Source organism: Triticum aestivum, chromosome 6A (genome assembly GCF_018294505.1).
Source record: "Triticum aestivum cultivar Chinese Spring chromosome 6A, IWGSC CS RefSeq v2.1, whole genome shotgun sequence".
In the NCBI taxonomy this organism is placed as follows: Eukaryota; Viridiplantae; Streptophyta; class Magnoliopsida; order Poales; family Poaceae; genus Triticum; species Triticum aestivum.
The window spans coordinates 364,750,501-364,775,874 of record NC_057809.1 but is presented as its reverse complement, the minus strand read 5'-3'; the positions used below and the strand labels follow the sequence as shown (position 1 = coordinate 364,775,874).

The 25,374-nt window shown below is 44.6% G+C and overlaps 1 protein-coding gene across 8 annotated transcripts; it reads left to right on the top strand.

Moving 5' to 3' along the window:
- The first annotated feature begins 14,456 nt into the window (after nucleotides 1-14,456).
- LOC123127561 (uncharacterized) lies at nucleotides 14,457-21,502 on the top strand. 8 transcript variants are annotated; one of them, XM_044547304.1, is made up of 5 exons: nucleotides 14,457-14,687; nucleotides 15,764-15,838; nucleotides 19,195-19,777; nucleotides 20,012-20,814; nucleotides 21,074-21,502. In XM_044547304.1, the coding sequence occupies exons 3-5, from the start codon at nucleotides 19,217-19,219 to the stop codon at nucleotides 21,180-21,182; spliced, it is 1,473 nt and encodes a 490-aa protein (XP_044403239.1). In that variant the 5' UTR covers nucleotides 14,457-14,687; nucleotides 15,764-15,838; nucleotides 19,195-19,216; the 3' UTR covers nucleotides 21,183-21,502. The 8 variants fall into 8 exon arrangements, with proteins under 8 accessions (XP_044403239.1, XP_044403233.1, XP_044403238.1 ...); XM_044547298.1 differs by having other exon boundaries at nucleotides 19,188-19,777; XM_044547303.1 differs by having other exon boundaries at nucleotides 14,507-14,687; nucleotides 15,744-15,838.
- Nucleotides 21,503-25,374: the final 3,872 nt, after the last annotated feature.

Here is a 25,374-nt window from a genome sequence, read left to right as displayed (position 1 = left end):
CGTTGAAGTTGAAGAAGAGATGTAAGTCCTTGAACTCACATTGATGGAACCAGCATCGTGTCGGAAATGATCTCTATTGTAGTGGACTAGCAAAGCATGATAACGTGCTGACATTTGATCCATGCAATATTCATGTAACTCGCGGCAACTGGAGCTGCACTCATCAAAGTATTCGCCAACAAGAAATGCCTGGCCATGGACGTAATTGCATGCTTCAAGTACGTCACTTTACTTTTAGCAAGCAACACTTCTACTTCTTCATCATCCATGGCATCAGAAATAATATTACTCCCTGATTCGAACAAGTTGTTGTTAATTTGGTTCTGTGTGATGAGTGCTTTAAGTAAGAGGCAATCATTCCCTTTCCTCTTCACTCTCCCGCTGCGCTTTCTTGTGGTCATGGTTGTAGCCTTTTTGGCCACTTCCTTCTTGGTACTTGAAGCATTTCTGGCAAAACGTCTGGTTGCCTACAAGGTAGACTGACAAGCAAATGGTGAAGCTTGGACGGACTTCTTAGCAGACGGTTTATCTATGCCAGACCGCTGAGTTGGCGGTGCTGCTATGACAGACTGCTGGCTGTAGGAGTAGATGCATCAGACTGCTGACCGTGCATTGAAGCTATGTCGGGTTTCTGCGCAGGTGGTGCCAACTTGTGAGTGTGCTGAGGAGGCCGTGTCAACGCGTTGGTTTGCTGAGCAGGAAGTGCTGACGCATTGGTATGTTGATCACGCACCTGTGGACTGATGGACTGATGAGTAGTCGGTTCTAGACCTATAGACTGCTTAGCAGGCAGTTCTGAAGCTTCAGACTGCTTAGCAGTCTATTCCACCAGGTTGGTTTGCTCAGCATGTGCTGCAGCTGGGTCTCCCCCCGCTGCTTCAGCGGCCGGCATCTGAACAGGTGGGACGTCATCAGCAGTTGTAGGCCTTGCCACTGGCTGCTTTGGGGCAGAGGATGACATGGCTTGTATGCCACAAAGTCGGGTCGGCTGATCATATATTGATGCGTGAGCCCGCGAGAGCTGATGTGGCAAGGAGAGCGTCACCGGTTGAGGGGCGACAGTGGTTGCTCTTGGCGGGGCTTCAAGAATCTCATCGATGAACTCTATTTCCTTTCATGGCCACTATATGTGATGTAGCAGTGTTTCTCCCAAGGTCCTTTTCTCATTGAAGTCTCCTAGGACATTCTTCAGGGCAAATCCATTGAATACAGGCTTTACTTCAGTCACGTAGCACTTCACACAGCCCGACTTCAATGGCACATTGTCCAAGAAGAGGCCATCTTCCAAGAAGGGTGGGCAAACCCAGGCTATTGCACATTTTAATGTACCTTCATAATATGTAAGCACGCCCTTTAGTCTGTCTTTCATTCCAGATAGATTAGATATAGCATCATCACGAGCAGTTGCAGTCTCAGTGTCGCTAGGGTCAGCTGATGCACAACTACTCTTGTGCAGTGTTGTCGCGCAATAAGCAGCATCATCCATGCCCGCCTCCCCTCCCACCTGCTGGCTAGCTGTCAGTGTTAGAGTCTTCTTCATCATCATTAACTCCTCAACATCCTTTCGAAGAGCCAGATAAATCTCCTTCTTCAACTTTTCAAACAATGCATTCTGCTTCATTTCACTCCTTGCTTTTTTCATGCTGAGCCTCTCTTCTTTGCTGAGTGTGAAAGCCCTCTTGTGCGGGACATTAACACCTATACCCCTTGCATGGCCAGGGGGCTCTTCTGTGTCCAGAGCAATGGACAGAATGTCACATGGCCCTGAGTTCCTGTAGAACCTTCCAGGTATCTTGGAAGCCTCGACCATCACTTCATACAGTTTGGCGTCACGTGCGTTTTCAAAGTAATAAGTTCTGTGATCACGCCTCTTTGCACGTGCCCGCAATTAGTCTCTGGCGCGTGTGCCCTTGATTTCACTAAAGGTCGGATTCCCACCCGCCGCTACTACTTCTTTGTCCTCCTGTTCCTATATCAGTTTCATGCCGTAGTATCCTGCCACACACATATGGTGGGGGTGTATGTTCTTCTTCTGAAGTTCCGGTTGCTTGAAACTCTTCGCAGCAAACTCTGGAGTTGCCCTGACCCTTTTGAATTCTGCCCAGTCTGCCTTTGTAATTTGGGGGTATGCGGGGATTGGGTCCTTGCCTTCACTCAAGTACTTCTTGTACAACACATGCTTCCAGTTTCTCCAAGCATCCCTAGCCTTCTTCAGCGCAACGTGTTCCACTTGCATTCTCCACTGCTCTGGAACATTGAAGTGATCCATGATCTCCCGGACTATCCTTCCCCATGTTTCTGTGTCAATGTTCCGAAACCCCGGCAGATTAATGTTGAGCCTTGCCCTGCCAACAAATCCACACACACTCCTGAACCTCATGCGTGCTTTATCTGGTTTAGTTGGAGCCCAGGACTTTAAATCAATCTCAGTTGCTTCATATACACCTTTAGGCTGGTGTGTGGGATTGCTTGGAGCGTTCCTCCGTGTCCTGACCAGAAGGGTAATTGTTGCAGCTCTATCCCATTCAAGACTACTTGATCCCTCACAATCTGCTGAAGACCTAGGGTTGTCCGAATCAAATGAAGATACATGGCCTGAAGGAGTGTTGTCGCTCCTACTTGGCATCTACAGAGAACACGTGTGAAACTCAGGAAAGGAGGATAAGCATAAAACTAACAACTTAGTATCAAGCTTTCTAAACATGCCATGCAATAATTTAGAAAATGTGCGGCTAATTTGTTAAGTTTGTGCGACTCGGGCGCCTGCGATCTATAAATAGGCAATAACTTATTGGAACAAATACAACTTATAGTAAGGAAGGTAGATAATGAACATATATACGCTCTCCGTTATTTATAGCCAATTTTGGAACATACGGAACGAAATTAGAAGAGGGATTGCGAGGAAATATGCCTCATCGCGATGGAGAGTAGTAAATAACAGGCTTCTTAATGCAAACCCGGCTGGACTATAGGAGAGGCGAGGGTCACTGCGTCGATATGCTCGAGGGTGGCTGGCGAGCAAACGAAGATGGCGAGGCGTGGGCCGCCGCATGTTGGGAAAGGAAGTGGAGGTAGGCTTGACGCCGAAGAGTGGGCACACGGTTGTGGTGAGCACGGCGGCGCCGAACAGGGTTCTGCTGTGGATCTGGGTGAGGGGGGAGCTGGCGAAGGAGATTGGGTGGACTAGTTGAGTGAAACGCGAGCGGACGGTGGGGGTGTTGGGGGCCTAGGTGAAAAGGATGAAAAATATCCCAGGTCGCCGCGCGCGCAAAAAAGCCAATGCAAACGGTTGCCTCTAAGCGCTCGTGTGCACAAACAGAATAATTTCGTTTGAAATGAAGACGTACTAATTTTGAAAAGAAGACGTGAGTTCATTGTTTCACCTCTAAATTTTTCCCATGCAAACTAATCACAATTTTACCACGGATTTGATTTACTGGCGCATTTCAGGTCTCGTGTGCTATATGTAAGACATTTTTTGGCATTTACCATGCATGTTGGCATATAAATCAATTCCTAGCCGGACTGCATTTCCTGTCGAAAGGGATGAGGATTGTCGTTCGATCTGGGAGCATCCAGCGGTGCAGACGCACTATCCATGGGGTTTGGATTCTGGCCAATCAGAATGCATGACTGAGATCGAGCGCGCGACGAGGATGGCATCGGCCACGGTTTGGTAGGCACACGGCTTTCGTGTGGGAACCATGTGCTATTTGAAAACATTTTTTGGGAGGGGCTATTTGAAAACATGTACATGTTTTTTCGAAAGGGATGAGGATCGTCGTTCGATCAAGGAGAATCCAACGGTGCAGACGTACGATCGTGGGGTTTGGGTTCTGTCCAATCAGAACGCACGACTCAGATCGCGCGCGTGGCAGAGGGGTGGGGGTGCATCGGCCATGGTTTAGTGGACACATGACTTTCATGAGTGAACCTCCACGGTTTTACATTACATTACCTAACATCATATTTTTGGTTGAATGAAAACATGAGTTCATCGTTTCGCCTCCAATTTTTTTCCACGGTAAGAAATCATGATATAGTGGTGAGTGTCATATAATAGTATCATGAATATACAGTACATATGATACTAGTGTATGATACCACCTTTAATTAATTATAGCGCATAGTATAATACATAGAGTATAGTATCATATATAGATCATATTTATTTCCATGCATGACACAAATTAGCATCACATTTAACCTGATACGGTATCTACCTACTATAATTTACTCTAACCCTCTTTGTATATATAATTCTTTTCCACATCAGCATACTTGCTATTTTCGAGTGCATGACATCGTCGGCCACTATGTCCAGCCTTATATAGTGGGGAGTATCATATACTATATATATAGTATCATGCATATGATACTAGTGTATGATACTATGTACGTACCTTCATAGTGCATATATAGTATCATAGAGTAGTACTAGCTCCCTCTGTAAACTAATATGAGAGTGTTTGATTACTAAATACTGACCTAAACACTCTTATATTAGTATACGGAGGGAGTATATATCATAGATGACCGTATTTATGAATTGAGCCCTATAAGGCTGGTTGTAATGGGGAGTATTATATATATACTACTAGTATCATGCATGCATATATATGATAGTATAGCTAGGATACTACTTTCGTAATGCATAGTATCATAAGTTAACATCTTAGGTTGCCTTACTAATTGTCATGCATCACACAAAGTAGTAGTACACCATTTAATATGACACGGTATCATGATATGATACCACATCCTCTATTGTGTGCCACATAATCCAAAAAGTCTAGTTGGCATGCATGATACCGCTTACGATAATACCATTACAACCAGCCTAAACCGGAAAGGAGGGGGTATGAGACTAGCCACAATGGAGAGTAGTACACGAGTAACATACACATATCCCTAGACTATATATGTTACTACCTTCATAGTGGGTAGTAACATAAGTGCAGTGTCATGCAAAGCTTCATTTATTAGGTTACAAACTCATATTGCATTGGGACATGTGATGCTACAGTAACTAGCTAAGTTACTGAAACTATCTCCCTCCTCATTAATTTATTGCCACATAAGCAAGTTTGCTAAGTTGGAGTCAGTGTTACTGCTGAAGTTACTCCCACCATGGCTAGTCTGATACTAGCTAGTCGTCTATGATATACTAGCTACCTCACTAAGAGCATGCATGGTTAATAATACAGCCAAGGGTTTTGCTACAAGAAGTCGCCATGTCATATACATCCAACCTCTTAGCGGGCATGTACAATAATAATTTTTATATACGTACTAGTATATCAATAGTTGGCACACCTTACATCCTCACAAAGTGTCTTAGGTCTCGTGTTGCAGCGGATCTACTAACCAAGAGCCCGCGTCTCTTCTCTTTCCTCCAACTAATAAGCACACACACACACACACACACACACACACACACACACACACACACACACACACACACACACACACATATATATATATATATATATATATATATATATATATTCCTTATAGCCAGACTACCCACAGTGGGAGTAACATAGGTAGTAACATCACACATATCTAGATAAAATAGATGATGTGTCAAGCAATAAATGAAGAAATGGAGGAAAGTGGATATGTTTGATGTTACTACCCATGTTACTCCCACTGTGAGTATAGTCTTACTATAGTATGAGACTACCCACAATGGGAGTAACATAGGTAGTAACATCACACATATCTAGATAAATTAAGTAGATGATGTGGCAAGAAATAAATGAAGAAAGAGAGGAAAGTAGTAACATAGCTAGTTACTAGTAGTATGAGTAACATCACATGTACATATCAAGGCAAGATGTGTCTATAGCCTAATAAATGAAGTGTTGCATGTTACCACACATATATGTTACTCCCCACTATAGAGGTACTAACATAGACTAGTAACACATGGGCATTTTACTAGTCTATGTTATTACCCATTGTGGCTAGTATGAGTAACATCACACATCTCAAGGCAAGATGAGTCTATAGCCTAATAAATGAAGTATTGCATGTTACTACACATATGTTACTCCCACTATAGAGGTAGTAACATAGACTAGTAACATTCTATGTTACTACCCATTGTCGCTAGTCTTATATGACTCTATTGTGTACTTACTTGCTCTAATGCATAGTATCATAGAGTAGCTAGTATCATATGTAGTACTTTATTTATATTGTCATGCATGACACATAGTAGCATAACATTTATTATGATACGGTTTCATGATATGATACTTAACCCTCTCTTTCTTCATTTAATTAATTCTATGACAACTCATCAAAATTGCCTAGTTGGCATGCATGATACTAGCTATGATACCCCCTTACTATCAGCCTAGCAAAGGTGTACAGATCATTTGTGCATCGCTTTGTGAGTTTTCATCTGTTTGTTCGAGAAGCAGGGAGAAGTTTCAAACATTTCGGCCGCAAGGTGCGGCCACTGGCGTAGGCCTAGTTGGTATTTTAATTACAGAAAATTCAGATGGAGTTTGGACATCATCAAAACCAATGTGTGCCTATGGCGTGCTCTCACGACCCCGTGGAAAAAAATTGGTAAAGTTTGGCACAAGTTTTGCTGACTGCTCCTTCCAAACCGGAGCATCTCACATGAAGGATCATGGTTTTCCAAAAGGAGACGTGTCAATTCAAACTCCTGTGGTCGGTGACTTCATCGTTTGGCCTCATAAAAATTTCCACGGTACGCCATCACCATTATACCACGGGTTTGATTTTCTGGCGCAGTTCAGGTATCGTTAGCTATATTTAAGACATTTTTTGGGATTAGCGTGCATTTTGTGCATAAAAATAAAATTACAACCGAAACTGCATGTGATGTCGAAAGGGATGAGGATCGCCGTTCGATCTGGGAGCACCCAACGGTGCAGACGTACGATCCGTGGGGTTTGGGTTCTGGCCAATCAGAAAGCACGACTCTGATCGTGGGCGGGGTGGCAGAGTTTGGTCGGCACACGGCATTCATCAACGAACCGTGTGCTATTCGCAAACCAGATTGCACATTTTTGTTCACACATACTGTAGTGAGATCGATTGAGTGTGCTACCTCTATGATATAATAATAATAATAATAATAATAATAATAATAATAATAATAATAATAATAATAATAATAATAATAATAACAAAAAATAGTTCATATTCATTGCCTAAGCTGACAGCATATCAATGTCAACATATTAACGGTGCTTACATCAACAAAAAATCGGGCGTAACTCACAAATTCAGTACACGCGACAGTTCTAAGTTGAACGAATTAAGTTGCAGGGTAGGCATAAAGACTAGTCTTACGGCTTAATTCCCATGTACATGGGGGAACTGGGATCATTAAGTTGACCCCGAATGAACTTGGGGTTTTTGATGATTTTACGCTTCTCTGTTGCACTGGTGCGCGATCCCTTGGCTGGCAACTCATCAAATTCATCGTACTCGTCCTGATCGGCAACATCGTCGACACCCAGTACCCGGAGTCGTCAAATTCATCGTACCTCGATTATATCCGGTTCATGGAAGGGACGTCGCCTCTGGAGTCTTCAGACGACAACCATACGGACGAGGAGCCGTCGGAGGACGAAGAAGAGGAGGATGATGATGATGAGGGGAATGGTCGAACGAGGAGGAGGACGACGATGACAGCAACAACGATGGCGACGGCAGCGGCGGTGAAAAGCCAACGATCAGCGTCAAGAAGCGTCCTCGCCAAGATGGTGTCGCGGGGCTATCCAACAAGAACAACAAGAAGAAGAAGGACTAAATTAAGCAGACTGTATATATCTCTGTTTATCTTGTCAATCTCATCGCAGACGGTTAGTAATATGTATTCGACAGAGATCTTCTACATATCGCCAATGGGTTGGTTTGTTGAACTGTGTGGCTTGACGAGCACACAATTTACAAAAAAAAGAGCGTATGGTCTGTCTATAATGATCGCACACAATTCTGATTACCGACCTGTTTGCCGGGTATCACACACATATTGTTCCGTCGAATCGTTTGTGTTCACCTCACTCATCGCAAACGGTTCATCGGAGTGAACTGTATGTCGTATATCGCACACACCTTGATTTGGTTGCCCATTTCTGTTGTTCTGTTTCACCGCAATCAGTTCGTATAGATCAACTGTATGCCCCTCATCGCACACGCAACTATAATCTGAATCGTATTTGGTGTATTATTCATCGCAAACATTTTGCATCATTTCTGACGGTTTTCATACATCACCATTTGCGCTTATTGCATTGCACACAGTTTCTCGAAGGTTCTCTAATCATAGTGTCGCGTTAGCAGCATCCTGCAGTAGTGCGTGTTCCCATGTGTGTAGCAGAATTCACTCATGTTTTGGAGCTTACTACCATAGTCCATTTCCCGAGAATCTCGCAACATCATCTCGTCGATTTGTGTTGCAACCTTTCCTTTTCAGACATGTTGTCTGAAATATCTTGTTACCAACCAGATCTGAATCTCATGCAGATATGATGGTTGGAACATTCCAACATTTGCATTTTGTCCCCAGCTTGCAACCCCATTATGCCAATTCCCCATGGGCTGCCCTTCGTAGCAATTGTTTTTCAGGATCATCTTCAGAAGTGGTCCTACCATGGGTCCCATCCATTTCTGATGATAAGCAAAAAATCATCCATTGCATTGTCTTCAACAAGGTAGTCCACATCATCCATTCTAGTCTGAGTATGTCATTTCTTCAAACTCTTTGAAACAATCAATTGTGATTTTTCCTTAGGCTGGTATAGAGAGTTTCAATGATCTCTATATCAAAAGTAATTCTTTTTGCCACTTAAGGGAATAATTCTACGAGTCACCTCCCTCGAGGTGTCCCATTATGGAAGCATGACAATTATCTCCTCGCTACTTTGACCCCGTAGACCATCCTTTTGAACGTAGAATTTTTGCCTACCAGATCAAACTTCCGTCATCTGTTACTATCCATCCCTCTTGATGTATATTTTGTGTCCCAGCTCAAGAGATGTTTCCATGTCTCATTTCATGAGTTGTTTTTTAGTTGCTCAATCTTCAAGAAGATCGATTCCTGTAGAGTTTCCTTCTGTCGTCACTGTGTTGGACAAAGATCTTAAAAGCAAGGATGTCAAGATCAACATGATGCAAGCAATCAACGTTCTTATGTCCCCTCTGTCTTCTTACCTCATGTCTTGAATCTCGGGACGAGATTCTTGTTTAGTGGGGGTGAGTTGTCACAGCCCTAGAATTTGTTTGCAGATAGTTGCATCGGTGATCATCACGCATCCTGTTAATTAAAAGAAAATTGAAATGAGGATTATTCAAGCATCAGAAATTATTTTAAAAGAAGGGCAAGAACCCTTTAAATTGCATTCAGTGAATCCAAAATGACCTAAGAATAGTTTTGAGAATTTTGGCAAGGGTTATACACCAAACCAAAAAATTGAACATTTTAAAGGAATTATTTGGTCTCTGAATTTAAAACAATATCTTATTTGAATTTGAAAATATATTCAAATAGATATGGATATGTTTTCAAATGCTCTGAGATAATTTATGTGCAATTGGAAATGTCCAATGAGCAACATAAATTATACTTAGAGGTGTTTGTCACTTATTTGAATTTTGTTTAAATTCAAAACAGTGGCCAAAGGAATAAATAAAAATGAAACAGAAACAAAATAGAAAATAGAAAATAAAAAGAGAGAAGCCCACCCACCTAGCCCAAGAGAGAAGCCGACCCAGCCCACCTCCTCCTTCATGTCGTCTTCCTCCTATGCTAGGAGGACGGGCGCGTGCTTGCCGCACGCGACTGCATGTGTCGTCCACCTCCTCCCTACCTAGCTGCCCCTCCTCCCCTGGACGTCTCTGGGCGACGACACATACCCCCCTCAACCCCCCTCGTCCTCATGTCTCCTCTGTCTCTCTCCCCCGCTTTCCTCGCTCACGTCCGAGGCCGCCAACGAGCACCACCATAGCCACCGCGCATGCCTCACCTCTCCGATGCGTCCAGTTGCTCCACTGATGTCAGTGTCCTCTCCACGCCGACGAAAGCAAGCCGAGGAGCACCAGGTCATCTCCTTTGAGCTCGTCACCACCGCATCTGCTCGCCAGACTTCACCGATCGATTCGCCATCTCCAACGCGTCCCCGAGCCCGCTGAGCCGCTCTCCGTCCTCCCTATGAGCTGCCGCATCTCCCCCTTCTCTTTCTGCTGCTGTTTGCGCACTCTAGCTAGCCCCACCACCGTGCCCGGGAACCCCTCGCCGCCGGCCATGGCGCTGCCGCGGACACAGCTATTGCCAGTCGTGTCCGCGCCCATCAACGAGCTCCGCACGATCCCAGGAGACGAACACCACCACCAGTTTCTCCTCTTGTGCTATGTGGTGTCATTTTCATCGACACCCAAGCTCCGGCCGCCACCTGGCTCTACGCCATCGCCGCTGCGGTCCACCTCGCTCCCTCCCGTGGCCACCACTAGATGCGTGTGTGTGCCAGCAATCCATAGCCGCAAACCATGTTCCAAACCATCGCCCGTAGCTCAAATCCGACCTGCACAACCATCGATTGGGTCGCCGCCGGCCAGGCTCTAGCGACTGCCGATGTGGCCGTCATTAGCGGCTAATTGCGCCACTAATTAACCATCTAGTGAAACTGACAGCCTGGCCCCACAGCCTAACTAACCGGCTAACTAAATAAGATTAAGTTTAATCTAACTATAGTGGGCCCACGTGTCAGTTTTGACTATGCTGATGTGGTCGTTGACCAGACCCCACATGTCTGTGACTCTAGACAGCACTGGGTCACAGACCAGTGGGTCCCACTGGTCAGGTTTGACCAGGACCGGCCCTATTGACTTACCGACGTCATGCTGACGCAGTAACTATTCTGAGATTTAAATATTTATATTCAGAAATTTGCCTAAACTTCTAAAATTATAGAAATTCAACCGTAACTCCAAATGAAATAATTTATACATGAAAAATGATCAGAAAAATCCAAATAATCTGTTTACGCCATTTCCATGCATGTTTGAACAACTTTACCTACTCATCAGGTCAAATCAAAAAAGGGCATTTTAAATGCTTCTTTTGAAGTTTGAATTTGAATCTTTGATTCAAATGAACTTCAACTAACATGGTAGCAATTTGCATTAGCTCAAATCACAGCATATTGCCATGTCATATTCATGCATCATATTGTTGCATTGCATTGATTGTGTTTCTTCTCTGTTGTCGGTATTTGTCCTCTCTCAGTAGACGTGGTTCCGACGATGAGATCGATGACACCAATGAAGAACTATGCTATCTTCAAAAGTGCCAAGCAAGCAACCCCCCTCCTTGTTCATTCTGATACAATCCCACTCTCTCGCTCCTGCTCTCTTTTACTGCATTAGGGCAACAACGATTCATCTGTTACATGCTGCGGTAGTTGAACCCCTTTCCTCTGCATGACCTGTCATTGCCACAGTAAATAGATGAAATCCAATAGCATGAGTAGGAAGTGTTTGAGCCCTGATGTCCCTACTCATTCATGCTTGTTTGTCATGCCTGCTACTGCTTAGAGTTGAGTCAGGTCTAATTCATCGGGGGATGAATTAGAGGTGTGTGAACATGTCCTACTGTTGAGAGCTAAGTGTGTGAACATGATTTGATAAAGGTATCAATGAGAGGCCAGGTAGGAGTACATGGTGGGTTGTTTCATTGAAATCGACCTTAGGAACTGAGATCTGTATGTGTGATTTAAAATCAGCTACTACCACGTATTAGGCCCTGAAATATGACCCCTCTCAACTTATTAACCCCTCTTGTCCTCTGTCCAAGAGTTGTAAGTAGTTTCTGGTGTTTGTAGTATGCTGGAGGCCATGCGCAGCGCTGACCCGAGGGGTGGGCTGTGATGCGGTAGGCACGTGGCCCGGTGTACCGAGTCGCCCATTTGGTGGCCCGGGAACTCTGCACACATCGTTCGAGGCCGTAGTGGAAACCTCGGTCGGACTCCCTGCGAATAGAACCTGAATAGGCGATAAACCTATACTAGGGACTTGTGTGGTTAGTCAGGTCGTGGTCTACACCCACGTCGGCTTTCGCTTGAAGTCTACCGAGCACATGTCGTGTGCAGATGCTAAGTGGTGGAAACATGTGTGAAGAAGTACATCCCTGTAGGGTTAACATCATCTATTCGAATAGTCGCGTCCGCGGTAATGGACTACTTGATTGCTTATATAGTTCATAAACAAGTGAAAGTGGATACTCTAAAATGCGCAAGATAAGCGTGAGTGATATGGATGGCCTTCTCGTAGGGAGAAGGGAGCGGATCCATATCGGTGTATTGATTTGGTGAATTTGTGGACTCGTGTGCGCTACCCCAAAAGAGTTACTTGCAGACGTAGTTCAAGACAGCCACTGAGTCAAGCTGGCTTGCTGCAATTAAACTCTACCACCCCCTTTATTGATACTGATGCATATGTAGCTAGTTCTGATGTAAGTCTTGTTGGGTACATTTGTACTCACATTTGCTTAATTTATATTTTTGTAGAGAGACTTCAGTCTCACTAGTAGTTCCGCGTGGACTTCGACGTTTAGCTTGTTACCTCAGATACGATCTTGTGCTCTCGGTAGGGTCTTGTAGATAGTCAGATTTCTCAACCTTTTTCATTTGATGTTGTCTGTACTCAGACAAGTTAAGCTTCCGCATGTGCTTATTGCTTGTATAACTTGAATGATGGGTCATCACACCCATGTTTGTAATTGTTACTATGTATGACTCTCCGGATCCTTCTAAATAAATACTTTGAGTCGTAGAGTTTTGTTGTGATGCCGTGTTGTATTTGCACATATCGAGCATATTGTGTGTATGATTTGAAATGCTTGGTATGTGTGGGATCCGACAACGTAGTTGTTTATTCTTGGTAGCCTCTCTTATGAGGAAATGTCTCCTAGTGCTTCCACTGAGTCATGGTAGATTGCTACTGCTCCGGAACACTCAGTCTGGCCAGCATGTGTCCATCATTCATGTGTCTGTCCCTTCGGGGAAATGTCACGCGTTGTTCCTTTAAATCCTTGTAGCTTGCTACGACTTGGGTTCATACGTTGATAACCGACACGTTCGTTGCTGGGTCATGTATGCATGTCCCTGTAAGTTAGTGCCACCTTGGGTTTACGACTAGTCATGTCGGCTCGGATTCTCTGTCATATGGATGCTAGCGACACTATTATATACGTGAGCCAAAAGGCACAAACGGTCCCGGACCAGGTAAGATGGCATCCGTGAGGATACCATGCGTGAGGCCGCAAAGTGATATGAGGTGTTACATGCTAGATAGTGTGACTTTGGATCGGAGTCCTGACACACATATCACTAAACAATAATTCTGGACAACTTTCAGATATTCCTCATCAACCTGTCCTTTAATCATTTCGCAAAAAAGAAAATAAAGCATGTCCTTTAATCAACTCAGTGACCTGTTTCCTGAACATTCATTAAGGCTGGTTATAGTGGGAGTAACTTAACGGTAACATAGCACACTTCAAGAAATTTTTGCTTATGTGGCAAGTAGTTAATGAGAAGTAGGGATGAAAACGGAGCGGAAACGGACGTTACTGAGTGCTATCATATTTGTTTTCATATTTTTTTGCAGAAGCGGAAACGAATACAGAATCCCCGGAAATGAATACGGAAACAGATACTACCGGAAACGGACACGGAGCGAATACAATGCGGATACGGAAACAGAAATAGGCATTGATCGGAACTTAAAAACCCCTTGAATCATAGAGAAATGCACACAAAAACAAACAAATTTAATGAGTTGTTAACATGGCTACAAAATAATATCATTATGTTAGCAACTTAGCGTAGTATTGTAGTAGTACCGAACAATTGCGTATAGGGTCAAGTTGAGTACATGTATGGTAATAGAAGTTGGGCCTTACATGCATTCTACTAATTGTGTCATTGTGTTCTCTTTAGTGGTTGGGCTACAAAGCAGCTATAGGTCTATAGTAAAAACAGAAATTCCATATTCACGGAAACGGAAAGTTTCATTTCCATGCATATTCCACCGAAAAACATCGTTCCATTTTTGTTTCCGTTTCCGCATAAAAAAAATTCCATTTCCACTTCCGTTTTGCAAATTTCCATTTCCGTTTTCATATTTCCTCTCTGTTTCCATTTTTCCTCCAAAAAAACGGAAAGTTTCTACTTCATTTTCATCCCTAATGAGAAGTAGTAACATAATATGTTACCGTAACATAGCGCTTCCCAATATAAAATGAGTATACAAGCTAAAAATGAAGTCATCTACAACACTGCTATTATGTTATTTTGCACTAAGAAGGTAGTAAGTTAGACTAGTGCCATATACATGACACTAGTATAAGTTACTCCCCATTATGACCGGCCTAAGAGGCTGGATATGTAGAGAGATAGAGAGAGAGCATCAGAATTTAATGCACAGCTCCGCGGACTCGTCACACCTCTTCATCAAGTAATTCCAAAATTCTCTTGTTAACCTCAAAAGGAAAAGAAAAGAAAACTCTTGTTCGTTGGCCTCCCCATCCTCGCCGTGTTCTCGCAAGCCTGGCCGCCTCTCGCGCGGCGATCCTTTCGCTCTTGAAAAAAAAAAAGGGGAACGCCCAGCAGATTTCCGGAGTTGAACCCCAACAGAACGTGAGTCCCCTCCCCTCATTTCTTCTCCCTTCGCGTGATTGTTTCGCCTGGTTTCCTATGTGGGAGTTCTTGGTTTTTGTTGATTTTTAGATGAATTTCCCTTCCTCGCCATGCCCCGGCGGTTTGCTCCTTGTGCCGACCTCAACTCAGCAGAGAAAAACCCTACTGATCTGACCTAGCTAGGACAGAGAAGAACTAGGAAGCACGACTTCGCTACAGGATGGCAAACACATGGCAATTAGACAAACTCTTCTTCTTCTTCTTCACCTCCTTCTTCTTCTTCTTCTTCTTCTTCTCCTTCTTCTTCTTCTTCTTCTTCTTCTTCTTCTTCTTTCTTGTGGTTTTCTAGTATTTGCGGGTGAGTTCTTGTTCTCTGCCTGCTTGCCTGTACCGTAGTTACTGCTGTTGGGGGCACGCTTACCTATCGACAGTAGTACAACAACTTCTGCTGCATGCAGTTAAGTCCATTAAACGCACTACAGCTTCTCCCTGCTTCTTCAACTTTTGTACCCGTTACGGCGGAATCGGCGCACGGCTCTCCAACTCCAATCCCAATCCCCGGTACGCTATCCGGACGCGCATCGCGTTCTTGCCGGACGCCGGTTCTTCTTTCTCTTACTCTTCTGAGAGAGTGTTCTTGCCGTTCTTGGACAACAGCTTCCCGTTGATTCGGTACTACGCGTATATCTCCTCTCTGCTTCTCATGCTTCTCATGTGAGAACAAGTTCGATTCTTTTATCGCCTGAAAAAAAGATTGCAATTCTTTTAGGTCTTAGTAGCAGTAGGTTGTACCAGATTGTACGGTTGTGGTACCGTGTCTAGGCCAGTAGCATATCGAGACCATCTCTGGCGTTTGGTGAGATTGGGTCTGAGTTTTGACTTTTGGATGCTTATGGTGCACGCTTCTTCAGTTTGCTTGCGGTTTGTACTACTGCTGGTTCATGCAAATAATGTGGCGCCTGTGCTGTTTGAATATACACCAAGTGCAGTTTTGCCCTTTTGGCTAGTATAAACAGTGGCAGGAATAAGCATGCTCATATTAACTCATATATATAGTTCTGTGCCACAATTTCCAGGAGACACACAACTCTGCTCTCTCTGAATCGGCGGCTCGGTGTGGCTTGGCCGAGGGCTGCGGACCATGAAGCTAGGTAAACTTCTATTTCGATGAACGGTTTGGGTTTGGATCAAGTATACGAGGAGTTTTGCTCTGCAATTATATCTCGTTGCTTAATTTATGATGGGGAGAATACTCTTTCTTCTTGTTAGACTCAGTGCGTGTACCTGGACTAGCCAACTACCATTTGAAAGTTCAGGTGGATGTCCGCTTAGTGCTTAGAATATGTACATAGCCAGCAACTAATTTAGATACAAACCAATATCGACAATTAACCTGGTTTTATGAACTCTGACAACTTTAACATAATATTTGTCAAATGAGACTCTGAGTAAGCATGAGAGATATTTGGGATGCACATCCCTACCAGAAATAAATGAATATATGTTCCTTCAGCAACTTGTGGGAACTGAAGTTGACATGTTCCCCTTGATAGTCAGAAAAGGTGCCATGATGTATTCAGGTCAGGTCGCAATCAGTCTCAGTTGCAGCCTTGCAGCTCTACCTGTCCAAATGGACCTTGAACTTGGGACCTTTGCTTCCAATAATCTGGCATGCCCGATGCGTCTTGGTCATGCTAATGTACCACCAGCCACTTTTTCCATAATGTAGAAAGAAGCGCCTCTATCGGAGTCATCGAGCATTTAGGACGATGGTAGTTCAGAGTCACAACAAGAATATTCAATGCTTGCGCCTGATTAAAGGGACGCAGCAACCAAAGTGAAAAAGAAGCAAAACTGCAAAAGATCCCCATCAGTTTCAGTTTACACTTTGTTGTTAGGGTTGGCCGAAAAGATCATTTTATAATGGAAATCATTGCTTAATTCTGTATTATAATACTCCCTCCGTAAACTAATATAAGAGTGTTTAGATCATTATTTTAGTGATCTAAATGCTCTTATATTAGTTTACAGAGGGAGTACTGTTATGTCCGGCCTGTCATATGGAAGGCCCATCGGGCAATCTTAGCCCACAAGTTATCTTAGGTTAATTCGTGTGCAAGTTATCTAGGTTATAAATATAAGTTGTAAGACTCTTTTCAGATCAGGCAATAAGAAGAATATTATCTCCTATTGCCCGGCTCCCTGAGGAGCCGGAAACCCTAGCCGCCAACAGCCCTAACCGCCGCCACCCTTCTCCTAGCTCGCGACGGCGCCCTGCCGCCGGCGCGCCCGTTCCTCGCCACGTCCCCCTCCATCCTTCCCTTACAACCTACGCCCTAGACCTGGTAGAGTACTTGATTCTACCAATTTGGTATCCAGAGACACCAGGCCGATCATGTCACAATCTCCATCACCGCCGCTACCATCCACCTCCACCCCGCTCTCGCTGCCGCCGGCCACTGCCACCGCGATGGCGGAGATCGCATCCGGCACCACCATCACCACCGCGCCCATCACCATCACGGCGGACCCGCCTCCGCTCCTCTCGCCCGAGGAGATGTCGGGCACCCTGCGGGAGCTTGTCCAGGCGGTCAGGGGTATTACCCTCTACCTCGCCGGGAACCAGCCCCCGCCACCGAGCACCACCGCCTACGGGCCGCCGCCGCTACAGTGGCCCGCCCCGGCCTTCCAGGCGCCCTACGGAGGGGCGTCCTAGCCGCCGCTGCTGCTGCCGCACTACTCGGCTGCGGGACAGCCGTGGCCAGCATGGCCGGCCTCCACCGCGCCGCTGGGGGGCCAGACCCAGCAGCTTCTTCCGGCGTCACCGTCGGCCCCCACGCCGCAGGCGCCGGTGCAGCAGATCTACCAGGCGCCACCGCCATTGACATTACCACCACCCGCGCCTAGGGCTACGGGTCGGCCCCTGCACCAGGTGCAGTTTCCACCGTCACCATCGCTGATCCCCGCTTGGGCGACCGGCTCGTCTCTGGGCCCGGTCTACTCCACGGCGCCGGAACACCCGACGCCCTCTCTGCGGTTTGATCACCCCTCCAGCTCGGCGAACTACGCCCCAGCGCTTCCCGACCCAGCATACACGCTACTGCGGCCGCCCCCGGGCACGGCGGGCCAACACCCCCTCGATTCGCCAAACTAGACTTCGCCACTTACGAGGGCACAGAGGACCCCCTCAACTGGCTCAACCAGTGCGAGCAGTTCTTTCGAGGGCAGCGGACGCTCGCTTCGGATCGTACCTGGCTCGCGTCCTATCATCTCCGAGGCGCGGCGCAGACCTGGTACTACGCCCTCGAGCAGGACGAGGGCGGCATGCCACCATGGGAGCGCTTCCGGGAGCTCTGTCTCCTCCGGTTCGGGCCTCCTATCCGCGGGAGCCGACTGGCGGCCCTCGGCCGCTTACCTTTCACATCCACGGTGCAGGACTACGCCGCCGCTTCCAGGCCCTGGCGTGCCACGCGCCGGGCGTCTCCGCAACTCAGCGCGCCGAGTTATTTGTGGGCGGTCTGCCGGACCATATCCGCGTGGACGTGGAACTTCGGGGACCCCAGGATCTCCAGTCGGCCATGTATTACGCCCGTGTGTTCGAGCGCCGCGCGGTGGCCATCCAGCAGGAATCACCGTCTCAGACTGCTGGGTCGCTACCCGGACCGGATTCCGCGCAGGGTCGGCCTGTGCAGGCTTCTGCGGCACCCCTCGCCGCGACCGCGGGGCGCCCGTTCCGCTGGCTCACCCCAGCAGAGATACTCGAGCGTCGCCGCCAAGGGTTGTGCTTCAACTGCGACGAACCCTACAAGCCCGGCCACGCCTGCCCACGACTCTTCTACCTGGAGGTGGCAGACTACATTCCGGAGGACGCCGTCGCTGCCGACCTGGCCGCCCCAGATGTCGAGAAGGTGTTTGACGCTGGTTGATTACCTCGAGGAGTTCAAGCAAGCGCTTCCCCACCTTACAGCTCGAGGACGAGCTGTTTGTGCAGGCGGGGAGAAGTGTTATGTCCGGCCTGTCATATGGAAGGCCCATCGGGCAATCTTAGCCCACAAGTTATCTTAGGTTAATTCGTGTGCAAGTTATCTAGGTTATAAATATAAGTTGTAAGACTCTTTTCAGATCAGGCAATAAGAAGAATATTATCTCCTATTGCCCGGCTCCCTGAGGAGCCGGAAACCCTAGCCGCCAACAGCCCTAACCGCCGCCACCCTTCTCCTAGCTCGCGACGGCGCCCTGCCGCCGGCGCGCCCGTTCCTCGCCACGTCCCCCTCCATCCTTCCCTTACCACCTACGCCCTAGACCTGGTAGAGTACTTGATTCTACCAAGTACATCATATGATAACTTGGTTAAAGATGGAGACCGGCGTCATGATAATACTACAACACTAGCTTGACATTTGTTGACAACATGTTGATTTGTTACCTTGTGACTGTCTTGGTGAATTTGTGATGCTAGATGACATCAACCACATGGTTATAGTATTTCTTGTGAAATAGTTTGCAGGACTGAGCATTTCACAGAATAAATGGTTGAGGACAAAAATCCATCACAAGATATGGTAGACATAGCTGGACATGTAGAGCAGGAGGATCCTTCTTATGAAAAGGACATCGTGGAGATCAAATTGCCAGACAGTGTTGCTTCTTTTGATTATGGTGGTAATTTTGTCAAAGATGTCTGCATTGATGACGGACAACCTCTTCCTCGGAAGATTTCAGAAGATAAAGTAGTAGATGAAAAGTCATCTCCAAATTTTGATTGTCAAATGATACACGCAAATGGTGCTCCGACGTACATAGAAAAAGATTGTGCTGCAAAATCTTTCCACAAACCGAGACCAGAAGCAGTTCAACCTGTTCATTTTGCTCCTGATAGTAACAATGAGAAACGATATTCTTCTTGTGAAAAACATGATCCTGAAGGCAGGAGTAAAGCCACTAATTTTGGTGATCTCAGTGAGAAGAAAATAAGTCTGGAAGAATTACTTAGACTCGAAAGTGCAGAAGAGTCCCTGCATAAAGGTGCAATAAGCTCTGAAACCAGTAAAAATCATATGCCATCTTTCCATGGAGAAGCAGTCAGGCAGGTACACCACTGGTCCAGAGTTACAGCTCACAAGTACTTAGAATTGTTTTTTTCTTGTCATCACTATGATCATGGCATAGATGCATTGTAAAAAAAAACATCATACAAAATATAGTGGTGTTCTTGAGGAAAGAATAATCAGCTATAAATGCATCAACACACTTTAGGGTAGTAATTTTTTTCCCCAAAACTTCACGATGTTAAACTGAGAAACACGGTTTTGTTATAATTTCAGGTTTCCGCAAATGTGGGTCATGAAGTCGAAGCTATTGCATCCATAACCTGTAGTATTGTTAATGATATTGTATCAAGTAAGAACAACATTGATGATTGCTCAGTAACAACCTCTGAAGAATGTGATGCAGCGGCATCATTTGATGCGAGAGGACAGAACCTAATTGATCACTATAATCCTTTTGTTGGTCATGGGTTCCTAGAGGATACATGTAAACCAGAATGCTCTACATCAGCAATCGCAGATGCTGCTTCGACTGGACCTATCTGCACTTCCGAGAAGACTGATACTATTAGTGCTGAAGTCAAAATAACTGAACCTAGGGTTGATGCTCTGAGTTCTCTAGGTTCAGAGATCCGATCGTTTGCGAAGATCAATGATCAGAATGGAAGTATTACGGGTGAAACAATAACCAACAAGATGCATGAAAAAGAAGCAGCTACAACTTCATCAGCTGAAAATGTAGAGCCCAATGGAGCAAATGGGGAGAATAGTGAAAAACATGAGACTGGCGGTACCGCCGATATACATGGTTCCAGCCAGATAGATGAAGGAACTAATGATGACGCGGTTAGTAGGAGTCCTGTGCTGGCACAACATGATAATGTCTGCGAACAGAATGCACCTGATAGTGCAAAAGCGCCATCTCGAACTGGAAACGGTTACCCCCTCTTTGAACCGGGTTTTAGTCCTAGTATTATGTCTGCTCCAGTGTCAAACTCTGGCCATCTTGCTTATTCTGGCAATATCTCCATCCGGTCAGATAGTAGCACGACCAGCACCCGGTCCTTTGCATTTCCAGTGTAAGTTTCTGGTCAGATCACAGCAAGTACTTTCTGAAAATATAACGGTCATTTTATCTGGGAGAAATATTATAGTACTTACTGGTTATGTTTCATTTTTGTTCGAAAAGAATCTTGAAAACTTTTACTAGCTGATCTTCATTTGTGTTTCAAAATAAATCTTGAAGGCATGAACCATGCAACATTTATCATTTTTCTTTTGTTTGATAGAAATGCAACATTTATCTCATGCCTCTGTTGTGCTGCACTTGTGGAACAGACTGCAGAAGGACTGGATCAGCAGCCCGGTTAGGATGGCGAAAGGAGAGCGGAGGCGCACCAGGCGGCGCCGAGGCTGGAGGAAGGGGCTTCTCTGCTGTAAATTCTGAGCGCGTTTTCCCTCAAGAGCTTTTATATCTGTTCTATTGCAGGTTAAGTTCATGGCTTGTGCTCCCTCTGTTCAGAATTAACTGTCGCTGAAGTGAGTAAATCTACACACTGAAACGCGTCTTAGATACACTCATTTCAGCGACAGGTAATTCCGAAGGGAGGTAGTAGTAATTTGTATCATGAGAGTGAGGTGAGGAGTGAAAGAGGTATATATAGTTGTAGTGTAGCAATCGTGCTTGGCCCTAGGTCCTGCATGAATTATTTTTATTGTTCTTGTTAGTTTGAGCTCATGGTTGGTTGATTACCCGTGCTTGATTCATATTTCAGAGTGTTACAAACAGCGAGTGCTTTGAACGGTGTCTCGGGGGTGTTTTGTTACTTCTGTCTGAGGAATCCAACTGGGCCGGCCTGCACCTGCAGGGACGCTCATGCCTAAGCGCGAACTCTTTTAAAAATAGACGAACATATTTCCTGTTAACTTTCTTTTATTTTTTTCTGTTTGAAATCCACAAACATTTCTAAGAAATGTGCGAACACTTCTCCAAAATAAACCAAGATTTATGAAAAGTGCGTGAACAGTTATTTAGATGCTTGAGCGCTATTTTAGTAACATGAACATTTTTAAGTAAACAATGAATAAATGCACCATAAACATTTTTCATGAACATTTTTTTCATATGGGATACACAGTTTTTATTATAGAATGAACTGTGTTTAATATTGAATTCAAACACTTTTTTTTCTTTTTTTTCAGTGGCTCGGTCTTTTTTCCTTTCTCCCTTTTCCCCATTTTTGCTTCTTTTTTCTTTTGTTTTCTATTATTTTCTTATTTAAAAACACACAAAGATCTTCAAAGCTCACGAGAACTTTTTCAAAATACATGAACATATATGGATTTGTTTAATACATGATGATTTTTTTTAAATAAGTATATTTTTGGTTCCTCCACTAGTGCACTCAAGCCCTATGTAAATGGTTTAAACCCCCTTTTGCTGACAAACCCTCGCCTTAATTATGAGTGCAAAAGGGGTGGCCCATTGCACATGATAAGGGTTAACCTCAGTCATATATATGGAAAAAGCATGCATACGTTTCACTAAGACTAGCCACAATGGAGAGTAACATATACTAGTAACATATACATATTCCTAGACTATGTTACTACCTTCATAGTGGGTAGTAACATAAGTGTAGTGTCATGTAAAGGTTCATTTATTAGGTTATAGACTTATATTGCAATGGGACATGTGATGTTATAGTAACTAGCTAAGTTACTGTAACTACCTCTCTCCTCATTAACTCATTGCCACATAAGCAAATTTGTTGAGTTGGACTCGATGTTACTGCTCAAGTTACTCCCATTGTGCCTAGTCTAAAGAAAATCATATGCGATGCCCCAGCCCATCTCTTTCAATTACGTGTGGGATAGGGGAAAACCACATTTGTGATCACTCTTACGGTGCACACGGTTTGAGAAAGTGAAACATTCGCGACCAATATCAAGAGATAGGGGAATTTCTTTATGATTTTCTTTCTGGGGCACAAATGAGATAGGGGAAAACCACATTTGCAATAACTCTTGAGTTGGTCGCAAATGTTTCACTTTCTCAAACCGTGTGCACCGTAATGACCCGCGGAGCAGATTTTTCTTCCTAATCTAATCCTCGCAATTTAAAATTCTCCTAAATTTAAGTTTGAAAGTAGGCAATCGCTTATTTGATATCCATTATATATATTTGATGGAAGTAGGCAATCCAATTTACAAAGTTTCAACAACCAATTCTCATATATTCACGAATTACGGAAGCACCAAATAATCAATGATGAACCACAATAGTATTAATGATGGTAAAGAGATAGGGGAAAGACATTTTGGTTGTTGGAGAAGGTGAGGCGGAATGCCATATTGTGCCCTCCGCCATGCTGAAAGCACCCACAACTCTAGTCCAACCCCTTGTGCCATCCTCCATTGTCTTCATGAAGACTTCTAAATAGTCATTATAATTTGGGTGAAATACTTTAACTTACATTGCATTGCCACCAATCATGTAGTTTGCAAAGTAATCTTGAGTAAAATGCTTTGCAAACGAAATAAACACAACATAATTAAACATCACATGACACAAGTTACTAGAACAATAGGTACCAGTTGGATAGCTAGAAAAAGTAAAATTTGGTAAAACGAGCTACTACTCGCCATCCAAGATGATCATAGGCTATTTCCCTCTTGGAAGAACCATGGGAAAAGAAATCATAGACTCCCTCACTTGTCACGGATGGGCTCCTTCCCCTTGGAAGAGCACAAATCCTGAGTGCTGATACGTCTTTGTCGTATCTACTTTTCCAAACACTTTTGACCTTGTTTTGGACTCTAACTTGCATGATTTCAATGGAACTAACCTGGACTGACGCTGTTTTCAGCAGAATTACCATGGTGTTATTTATGTGCAGAAACAAAAGTTCTCGGAATGACCTGAAACTTCACGGAACAACTTTTCAGAAATAATAAAAAATCTTTGCAAAAGATGAAGACCAGGGGGCCCTCCACCTGTCCACGAGGGTGGGGGCGCGCCCCCCTACGTCGTGCCCCCCCTGTAGCTCCTCCGACCTCAACTCCAACTCTATATATTTGGTTTCGTGGAGAAAAAATCAAAGAGAAGAAATTGTCGCGTTTTATGATACGGAGCCGCCGCCAAGCCCTAAAACCTCTCGGGAGGGCTGATCTGGAGTCCGTTCGGGGCTCCAGAGAGGGGAATCCGTTGCCATCGTCATCATCAACCATCCTCCATCACCAATTTCATGATGCTCACCGCCGTGCGTGAGTAATTTCATCTTAGGCTTGCTGGACGGTGATGGGTTGGATGAGATTTATCATGTATTCGAGTTAGTTTTGTTAGGGTTTGATCCCTAGTATCCACTATGTTCTAAGATCGATGTTGCTATGACTTTGCTATGCTTAATGCTTGTCACTAGGGCCCAAGTGCCATGATTTCAGATCTGAACCTATTATGTTTTCATCAATATTTGTGAGTTCTTGATCCTATCTTGCAAGTCTATAGTCACCTATTATGTGTTATGATCCGTTAACCCCGAAGTGACAATAATTGGGATAGTTACCAATGATGACCATAGTTTGAGGAGTTCATCTATTCACTATGTGCTAATGCTTTGTTCCAGTACTCTATTAAAAGGAGGCCTTAATATCCCTTAGTTTCCATTAGGACCCCGCTACCATGGGAGGGTAGGACAAAAGATGTCATGCAAGTTCTTTTCCATAAGCACGTATGACTATATTCGGAATACATGCCTACATTACATTGATGAATTGGAGCTAGTTCTATGTCACCCTAGGTTATGACTGTTACATGATGAACCGCATCCGGCATAATTCTCCATCACTGATCCATTGCCTACGAGCTTTCCATATATTGTTCTTCACTTATTTACTTTTCCGTTGCTATTGCTATCATCACTACAAAATACCAAAAACATTACTTTTGCTATCATTACCTTTTGCTACCGCTACCACTACTATCATATTACTTTGCTACTAAACTGTAAGTGCATCTAGTGCCCCTTAGTGATTTTGGTGTATTGAAGACTTATAGGTTAAGGGACTAATGCATTTGTGAGTGTACACGGGTGTATAAGTCAAAGAGGAGTTTGATATTTACAGAGAAAGTCGACCCCTACAAATGAAGTTCTTTGACTGAAGACTTTGGCTTTTTGAAGACTTTCTGAAGACTTTGAAAGTGAAGAAATTTGTGTGACCTTGAAGACTTGGTGTTCATTCGAGGAACATGAAGCGTGGAGACTTTTGTTTTCGTAGTTTCATTTTCTCTTTCTTGAGTCATAGGAAACACCGTACTGTTAAAGGGGGTCGAGGAAATACTAAGGAAAAATTTCCATGTGATGCTCAACTCAAAATCCTACACCTACCAATCCCTTCGAGTGAAGCCATTGGGAATCTCATACAGTCCAGTCATATTCTTTAGTGACAGAGACGAAGTTCTTCTGGTCTCTGAGGAATTTGTTCTGACTGAGGAGTTACGAATTCGCCAGTGCGGATTGCCTACACAGTGAGGAACATGATAGCCCTGAGGATTTTGCTACTCAAAATTCTGACTGTTGCTGTGCTATGCGCCAGCTGTCCCAAAATATCTATCCACCTAACGGTCATATCATTGAAGG

Excerpts from the sequence above, each read along its gene's own strand:
- LOC123127561 (XM_044547304.1), top strand. The coding sequence starts at position 19,217 with ATGGTTGAGGACAAAAATCCATCACAAGATATGGTAGACATAGCTGGA. Across the intron at positions 19,778-20,011 it reads ATGGAGAAGCAGTCAGGCAG|GTTTCCGCAAATGTGGGTCA; the intron begins GTACACCACTGG and ends TTATAATTTCAG. Across the intron at positions 20,815-21,073 it reads CGGTCCTTTGCATTTCCAGT|ACTGCAGAAGGACTGGATCA; the intron begins GTAAGTTTCTGG and ends CTTGTGGAACAG.